Source organism: Amphibalanus amphitrite, unplaced genomic scaffold, assembly GCF_019059575.1.
Source record: "Amphibalanus amphitrite isolate SeventyFive unplaced genomic scaffold, NRLGWU_Aamphi_draft 000025F_arrow, whole genome shotgun sequence".
Lineage (NCBI taxonomy): Eukaryota > Metazoa > Arthropoda > Thecostraca > Balanomorpha > Balanidae > Amphibalanus > Amphibalanus amphitrite.
The window spans coordinates 692825-702139 of NW_024881521.1; the positions used below are offsets into that span (position 1 = coordinate 692825).

General features: G+C 59.4%; 1 protein-coding gene across 7 annotated transcripts; it reads left to right on the forward strand.

Moving 5' to 3' along the window:
• LOC122393936 (major vault protein-like) lies at window positions 1-8946 on the forward strand. Of its 7 annotated transcripts, none has more exons than XM_043390418.1 (3): window positions 1-137; window positions 5225-5375; window positions 6051-8946. In XM_043390418.1, the coding sequence occupies exons 1-3, from the start codon at window positions 26-28 to the stop codon at window positions 8488-8490; spliced, it is 2703 nt and encodes a 900-aa protein (XP_043246353.1). In that variant the 5' UTR covers window positions 1-25; the 3' UTR covers window positions 8491-8946. The 7 variants fall into 7 exon arrangements, with proteins under 7 accessions (XP_043246353.1, XP_043246377.1, XP_043246395.1 ...); XM_043390442.1 differs by lacking the exon at window positions 1-137 and adding an exon at window positions 310-410; XM_043390460.1 differs by lacking the exon at window positions 1-137 and adding an exon at window positions 489-585.
• The last annotated feature ends 369 nt before the right edge of the window (window positions 8947-9315 follow it).

Consider the following 9315-nt stretch of genomic DNA (forward strand, 5'->3'; position numbering starts at 1 on the left):
CAGCCACTCGCTCGGCCGCGGCGCCATGAGCAAGAGACGCCGCTGTCCGCCGGAGGAGCCCCAGTGCCGGTCCCGGTCTCGGTCTCGCTCCCGCTCACGGTCCCGGTCTGCCTCGCCGCTGGACTGCCGACAGCCTGGTAAATCCGCCGCCCCCGGCCCCCTGAGTGCGCCCTCTCGTCATGTGGTGCAACTCCGGCGGCCCGTGCCGCGTGGTCCGCCCGCCCCGTGACCGGCCGTGGTGTATGCTCAATGATAGCAGGTCCTGTAGAGAATGTCGTTATCAGTGGGCAGTATTGGGTGCGCCAGGGGGCGGCTGCTCGGAGTTGCACTGCACTGACGTTTGGACGTCCCGGTCTCTGAACGTGTCATGTCAGAGGACCGTAGTTTCTCCATCAGAGACCCCGCAGAAGGTGTGTGAGTGTGCATGTGTGCGTGTGTGTCTGTCGTCCTGTGTCCGCCCCTGCTCGGGTCCGATAGCGGAATGCGGGAGTGGGCGTGTCGAGATCGGTCGGGCGGGCTGTGTGGTCACACGGCTCATTGTGGTATAGGCTGGGGCTCAGTGGGCGGCAGACGGTAGACGCTCAGGTGAGTATATCGGTCCCTTGTCTTTTACTGTCTGATTGCTAGTCCAGGCAAATATGTCGACCTCCAGACTGACAACTGGGTACTGAATGTCCGACCTTGGTATGACTATCTCCCATAACGAGTAACGACGCCCTCCCCCTGATTGCCCCGCTCAGGTCGTGTCGCCGTATAAATTGTACCGTGTCGCTCTGTTCTGTTTATATTCGCAATCGCTGTGAGTTATACATTGCACAACGTGGTGGTCCCTGTGCGCTGGCGGTTGTCATGTGGATATTTCACCACCATAGTGCAAGCTGCCAGCGTTGGGCGCCCTGCTTATGCTAAGAGATCGCAAACTGATGTGCTTGGACAACATCATTATAAAAGTTTCTATTCCAGCCTACTTGTGAAAGGATATGTGAATCTTGGGACGTATAAGGCATCGTAATTATTTCTGAAGATAAAGTAGTCTGGAACTTTTATTGTGTTTGTAGTTGATACGATACTACATAAATATCTTTCATTTTTACAGCTGCCATTGTGATCGGTCCGACCAAAGTTCGCCGAGCTCCGTTTTAACTTTTACTGCCTCTACACTCTACAGCCCTGTGTCCCGCCGCTGCGGGCGGTCTGTGCGGCAGCGGCGCCGTCCGCAGCGTGGCCGCCGGGCCGTGACCGTCCATTCCAGGCTGGCGGGACTCCCCGGGCTGTCAGAACTGTCCTACCCCTCCCCCGGACCGAGCCGGGCTGGCGCTGTCACCGCTCCGTCGCTAATAGCCCCCACTGACGCGGCCGGCCGGAGCGCTGCGGTCCCTTGCAGCGGGCAACCAGAGGTCATGCTTCTGCCGGGGACAGACACCGGTTGGACTGGTATGAGGTGTGATCAAGTCCAGCATAGTCCGACAGACTGCAGACTGGGACGACGTTCAGACTGTCTCAGTGCGGGTACTGTCCCAGGCTCCAGAGTTCCAGGTCTGAAGCTGTGGATCCCGAGTCGGCGTCTTTTCCATGGCCAGGTCGTTCTGAATGCTAATCAGTGGCCTAACATTGAGTCCATGTCTGAGCAGGCTGCATGAAGTATTGACCCTGTCTGAGCCAGCCATGACGGTGCGAGTCTGGGCTATTCACGGAAACGCCTCCGGGCGGTAACATCATTACATTGCAGGTTCGGGGAACCCGTGAGCGGCGTCACAGGTGTCCTTGATAAGCATAAGGTCTGGTGGCTACATTACTCCTGTTGGTAACCATTTGCGCCTTGCGGCCAGATAATGTGTAGTTGCGCTGCCAATATTCCCCAAACTCTTTGAGGAGCAGCGGTGCTGGCTGCAGACAGCTTCGAGCTCCTTATCAGATGTCGAGATGTCCTCTCAGTGGGGTGCTGTCCGCGATAGACCTTGACGTCTCAGCTGCTGAGCTTTATCAAAAGGCTCTGACATCTGACATCCGGCGCTCGCCCCGTCGTCCGTGTGGTAGGAGCTTATGCTCACAACTCTCAGGCCGGTTGCCGTGCTGACTTGGTTATGATCTCATCCATCCGCCTCATCTATATTTATAGTCCACGCTCCTCGAAGTGCGCCGCTCGACGTTGAGCAATCCGGCCGCTCGTACGAGCCTCGACCACCACTGCAGCGCTGGCCGGCTTCCATCTCCGGCCGCGGCCTGTCCGCACGCTGCCGGGATGAGGTGATCCGCATACCTACCAAAACCGCCTGCAGTGCGTTGGGACTTCCCCAGCCTCCCAGAGCCGGAGCTGATTCACGGATTTGCCCAATGCCATCTCATCTGGCGGATGCCCGCCCTGGCCGGGCGGACGGCGCCGCCCCTCCGCGCGGTTGCGCCACCTCGTGTCCGTCGACAGAGGGCGGTCTGCCGGTCCGACGGCCGCCGTCCGAACAGCACAGTCGGGCGAGCCGCCGACTGGGCCGGCTGCGTACGGAAGTACGGGACGGACGGCAGCCGACTGTACGGACGGTGACGGGTCGGTCGGTGTACGGATCAGGTGAGCCCCGGGGACTGCCGAGCTGGCTGATCCGCGATCTTACTACGAGGGTGCCGTGAGGGCTGGGGTTGGAGCCAAGGCTGCTTTACCACTAGCGGTGTTGGGTTAGGACGAAACTCGGTTTCAGTGGTCTTTGTTTGGGTCGGTAACCCAGGTAACAATCGGCGTGCCTGGTTCTATCGGAACCCTAGATCTGACGCACATATCACAGGATGTGGAGTCGGTTCACCCTCGTTCGCACTGTGGTGCTATGCTATTCCGCCGTAGCTGTTGTGACGTGTCGTCCGATGACCTTGAAAGCACCCAGCAGCAGCCCGGCATGGCGCCGGGTGGGCCGCGCAGCCGGACCCCTGGCTGCTGAGCTGCAGACAGTGACAAACTATCGTCGGGTGACTGGCGAATGGCGAGTGGATCCAAGCACCCATCCACCCGCCTGAATGGCATGCATTATGATTAGATATACCTATCATATAATCCAAGAAAGTATGGAAGGTCAGTTGCCTGAACTCCAGCGCTTCGCAGTTCCCGGCTACTCTTCTTGGGTCAAGTTTGCGGCCGTCTGAGTCGCATCACGGTCCGTAAACCCTGAAATGGCCAGATCCAGACGGTTGGCCGTCGGGCTCAGATGTCCGTAGCGCCAGCCGTTCAATACTCACCGTCCCATGCGGAGCTGGTCCGATAGGCGGCCGGTCGGTCGTCTGTTTGGGCCTGTCGCTCTGACGTCATAGCTGACGTATACGACGGAAATTCCACCGCCGATATGGGGATGCTGGTGGAGAAAAAGTGGCTGAGTTTGCTCTAGGGTGACGTCATCAGGCACCAATAGCTCGGATCGCGAGTTGGTACTTGGTAGAAGCAGTTTCTGTGGAGCGGATCTCGATAACAGCCGTCTCCGGTTGATGCCAGCTCGAAGCAGCTGCACTGAAAACGCAATATTAATTGCAATATTTATGCAAACGAAACTCATCAATAGGGACAACCAAAGTGGGGTGTTTTACAACACCCGTAATGTAAAACGCCCCGTTTGCAGGGGTCTTGCAAAAGCTCATTCTTGCCGGAATGCAACATCCGAGTGCCTTGCATATTATTTTGTTCAATAATCTGAAGATAACACTTTAACAAAATACCCAAAGACGCATGGTGAAATAACCGGTTTAGCGGTGACACACCGTTTTTCCTTAATGGGGTCGTTTTGGACGGTTCTCCCCTCCCTATGTGTTCATTTGGTGTTTCTTTGAAAAGCATGCCAATGAAGGGTATTGACTGTATTCAGGGACTTCGCCCCCCCCCCCCCCCCAAAGTAGCACTCGCTCGGTGAACCTGCCATGGAGATCGCATTCATGCCACCATTATCGACCTGTGCCGACGTGCTCCCACCCATTCCCTTCACCTGACCCGCCGCCCCTCCCCTGGTCTGGTGACCCGCATCAATTAGGCACCACGGGGTTGTCACGTTTACCACACCCAACAGCGCGGCCCGACCCCACGGCCGGTGCTCCTAGCTGGCGTGTGGTCGTCCACAATCCATACAGGGGTGTATTGACGTGTCGTTAGCCTACACGGACGGTGGTGGCACCCGTCGGGCCCTCCGAGGCCACGTGGCGTTACCAGGACGGCGGGCAAACATTCACGGATTGGTACCGGTACGTACGGCCGGTGGCCCAGTCTAAGTGTTCGTTCTGGTCTGAGCCGACGGTAGACGGTGCCGGTGGGGTGAGGACAGTAAAGGACAGCAGACGGTTAATACTGCACGGAACACGGAACAGTGCACTGGTGCACTGCGAATGCTGAAATTGCTGTTCGATCAGGAGGAACAGGAATCGCAGATGGCATGTAAGACCCCATTGACTAGATGTTTTCCTGTGCTTGTCGACAGCTAACGTGTTGTGGCTGATCCTTTTACGGGTCATGAATTTAACTGCTCTCTTCAAATTCGTGCTTTATTGTGACGCACTGGTAACGTATGTCGTATTCGCTCGTCAATTTATGTTTCCCGTTCTCCACACTCGTGGTTCGTTATCGCCCAGTCGGCACCCGACCATCTGTCCAAGTACCCCCGTCGGCCCGCGGCCGTCTCTCACAGCTATCCCGTAACTCCTCACATGAATCGGCGGCTCCCTGCAGTTGGCCTCCCATCGGGCCGGCCGATGACTGGACTTGAAGACTGGCTGGGTGCCAGGGCTCGGCCAAACTGGGATGTTTGTCCTCTGGCCGGCCGGCCGGCGGGGCAGGTGATTCGTACCCAGACCCGGGAGCGGCAGACGGTGGCGGGGTGTATGCACGGTCACGTCTTCTGTGCCGTGTTTCAGACTCTGTGTAGTAAGGCGTTCGTGCCAGGGAGTGTGAGCAGTGTGGTCGCGGATCGGTGTGAGCCATTGTATATTGTGTCGCGGGGGCCCTTATGGCCTTGGACGACCTGCAGCTGCTGAACGAAGCAGCTGAAGGTAGGACAGCCGTGAGCGGTGAGTGTGGGGTGTATCCGACACCGGTAAGTACACCTCGTGTCTTTTGCTCCGCAGTGTCAGTCAACCCGTGAGCTAGGAGCTGGCGTTTGTCTACGATATGTTTTACCCCATTCGGCCAGCATCTCCGTACCTATTAAGTGTTAATGTCGTTTGTCTTATGCATCTGCCTGTCTGACCGCCCACCTCCCTCTCACAGCGATCAAGATGAGTAAGAAGGACAGTTCCAGTTCGTCGGACAGCCTGTTCCGCATCCCTCCGCACTACTATGTGCACGTGCTCGATCAGACGGCCAACGTCACCCGGGTCGAGGTCGGACCGCAGACCTTCATCAGGAAGGACAATGAACGGTAAGTGGGCGTTCGAGCGGCATCTCAGACAGAGACAGTCGGGAATTGGAGGGATTGAAGGGTGGGGTAGATATTCTCATGAGTATTCTACGAGCAGTATGTTCCGTAGCGACAATGATGCAAAAGTTGCTCATGAACGTCGGCTAGTTGAAGAGTGTATTTCCCAGTCTTTGTGTCCGCTGTGTGGGCGGGTCGGCCATATTGCCGGCTCGTCGGAGAGCCGGGGGGTCGCGCCGCGCTGGAGCCGGGACCGGGGATGGGACGCGCCATGTGGCCGCTCTCCGCCACACCCTGGATCGATACGGAGAGCGCCCGACATTTCGGCGGCGTGTCCAGGCCCGAGTTCACCCGTCCGACTGGGGATCGGACGCTGCGGCCGGGCGCCATCTGTATGGGAGATCGGGTACTAGTGCGGCTGGGAGCTGCCAAGCTCTCATGGTGTAGGTCAGGGCAGGATAGGTGGCGCAGCGGGCCGAGGAGCTCGGGCTTCAACTCCCTCGTTTTGCGGTCACTGTCAATAACGGTGACCGTAGAAGAGCTGTGCTTGTCTAATTCTATCGTATAGTTTCCCGTCTCGGTTTCAACCAAAATGTGATGATGTGCTCCTCAAACCCGCTAATGTTTCGAGACTTATTATTGGCCGTCTGTCCTGACCCTGTCCCGCTCCGTCTCCAGGGTCATCGTCGGCCCGAACGCCATGGTGGTGGTGCCGCCGCGCCACTACTGTGTCGTCGAGAACCCGGTGGTGCGCGGCGAGGACGGTCAGGTGGTGTGCGACGCCAGCGGCCAGGCGCGCCTGCTGCACGCCGACACGGAGGTGCGGCTGCACCAGGACCCATTCCCGCTGTACCCGGGCGAGAAGCTCAGCTCGGCCGTGCTGCCGCTGAAGGTGGTCCCGCCCAACAAGGCGCTCCACCTGCGCGCGCTGCGCGAGTTCAAGGAGGGGGAGGTGGTGCGCTCCGCCGGCGATGAGTGGCTGTTCGGGCCGGGCACCTACGTGCCGCGTCCGGAGGTCGAGGAGGTGGCCGATATCAAGGCCATCATCATCGGGCCGAACCAGGCGCTCCGACTGCGGGCACGACTCGAAACCACCGACTGGAAGGGCCAGAAGCGGGTGGCCGGCGAGGAATGGCTGGTGACCAGAGTCGGCGCCTACATGCCCGGCGTCTACGAGGAGGTGGCCAAGATGGTGAACGCTCACGTGCTGACGGAGAAGACGGCTCTTCTGGTGCGCGCCACTCGCACCTTCACCGACAGTCGCGGCGTGCGCAGGAAGAACGGCGAGGAGTGGCTGGTGCGCTTCGACGATATGGAAACGTTCATCCCAGACGTGTACGAGGAGGTGGTGGAGGAACGCGAGGTGACCACCCTCACCAGCCGGCAGTACTGCGTCATCTGCGACCCGGTCGGGCCGGACGGCAAGCCGCAGCTCGGCCAGCGTCGGCTGGTGCGCGGTGAGAAGTCGTTCTTCCTGCAGCCCGGTGAGACGCTGGAAGACGACGTCCGCGACAACTACATCCTCCAGGAGAACGAGGCGCTGGTGCTGCGCGCCGGCGAGGCGTTCACTGACAACACAGTGACGCCGCCGGTGACGCGCCGGCCCGGAGACCGCTGGATGGTCACCGGGCCCGTGGAGTTCGTGCCGCCCATCGAGGTGGAGGTGGTCGTCCAGCAGACGGCTATCCCGCTCGACCGCACCGAGGGTATCTACGTGCGCAACAACCGCACGGGCGAGGTGCGCGCCGTCTGTGGACAGACCTACATGCTCACCCAGGACGAGGAGCTGTGGGAGAAGGAGCTGCCCGCCAGCGTGGTGGAGCTGCTGCGTACCGACGCGCTGGCCGACCGCGGCGGCTACCGGGAGCTGAGACGGTCAGCGACCAACAAGAGCCATGACGAGTTGAGCGACCGCACCCGCGTCATCACCTACCGCGTGCCGCACAACGCAGCCGTTCAGGTCTACGACTACAAGGCGAAGCGGTCGCGCGTTGTGTTCGGCCCCGACCTGGTGATGCTGGAGCCGGACGAACAGTTCACGCAACTCTCCCTGTCCGGTGGCAAGCCCAAGAAGCCCAACACGATCCGGGCGCTGTCGCTGCTGCTCGGACCCGACTTCTGCACTGATATTGTCACTGTCGAGACGTCCGACCACGCGCGTCTCTCGCTGCAGATTGCCTACAACTGGCACTTTGATGTCGGCAACAAGACTGCCGAGGATGCGTGCAAGATCTTCAGCGTGCCTGACTTTGTGGGCGACGCGTGCAAGGCGATCGCGTCTCGTGTGCGCGGCGCCGTGGCGCAGCGACCATTCGATGACTTCCACAAGAACTCGGCCAAAATCATCCGGCAGTCTGTGTTCGGTCTGGACGACGCTGGCAAGGTGCGCAAACAGTTTGTGTTTCCGCAGAACAACCTTGTGGTCACCTCGATCGACATCCAGAGTGTGGAGCCGGTGGACCAGCGGACGCGCGACTCGCTCCAGAAGAGCGTCCAGCTGGCCATCGAGATCACCACCAACGCTCAGGAGGCGGCCGCCAAGCACGAGGCCGAGCGCACGGAACAGGAGGCGCGTGGCCGACTCGAGCGGCAGAAGATTAAGGACGAGGCGGCCGCGGAGCAGGCGCGTAAGGAGCTCGTCGAGCTGCAGACGGCGTGCGCGGCCATCGAGAGCACCGGTCAGGCCAAGGCCGAGGCGCAGAGCCGCGCCGAGGCGGCCCGCATCGAGGGAGAGGCGGCCGTGGAGCAGGCCGGCCTGAAGGCGCGCGCCGCCAACATCGAGGCCGAGTCGGAGCTGGAGCGGCTGCGCTCGGCGCGCGAGGCCGAGCTCAAGTACACCGAGGAGAGCAACCAGCTGGAGATCGCGCGTTCCAAGGAGATGGCCAACATCGAGATCGAGAAGTTCCAGCAGATGGTGTCGGCGATGGGCGCCGAGACGTTGAAGGCCATGGCCACTGCTGGCGGCGACCACCAGGTGCGCATGCTGCAGAGTCTGGGCCTGCAGTCCACGCTCATCACCGACGGACGCACTCCCATCAGCCTGCTGAACACCGCCCAGGGCCTGGTGGGACTGGGCCAGGCGGCCGGGACCGAGTCGGCCGTCCAGCGGCCGCGCTAGGCCGCAGAGCGCCGCGCGGCGCCACGCGACTAACTGCCCAGGTGGTCCGCCCGACTAACTGCCCAGGTGGTTGGATTCCTGGTCAGCCGAGATTTTGCACGGTCTCCTCTGTGATTTTGAATTGAAGACATCCCAGACTGGAAGAGAAGAGATGCCAGTACAAGACGCGTCTCGTACAATTTTTTGTTTTTGGAAGCGATTTTCCACTGTCTGACGCCTACAACCAGCGAAACCGTGAGCCGTGCCACCAGATTTTTGCCGGGACGAATTACGGTTTAATTTAATCTTCCAACCGCAGAGTCTAGTCTCGATGTATGAGAGTGGGTAGGTTACCTGTCCTGTGTTTTCCATAGTCACGGGTGACGGCTGGGCTCCTAGCCTCCTAACAGCACTCACAAGTTCCACTCCACTAGACCTGGCGAGTGCTGCAGGTAGTTTCGCGAGTGCGGCGTACGTTTAACCCGCGCCCCGTAGGGGGGGGGCCGAAACGGCCCCCCTGTCCTTTTCGGTCGATATCTCCTAAACGGCTGGAGATATCGCCACTAAACTTTCAGGACCCCTCCGGGCATCAATTTTACACATTGTGACCAAAAATTTTTCCAGAGGCTGTGGTAGGTTGGCCACAAATGACGTCAGAGTGACGTCATGTTCTGTCATTTTCGACCGAAAAAAGACCTTCGCGAGAAGACCTGTCAGGCCTACAGCTTTGAAGATACAGAAAAATGATCAAGACATAAAAGGTGTAGAATTGACAGGGCTACAAAACTGCTATCTCGGATTTTTGAAATTTTTGAGTTTTGATCCCCAAAAATCAAAAAAGCATTT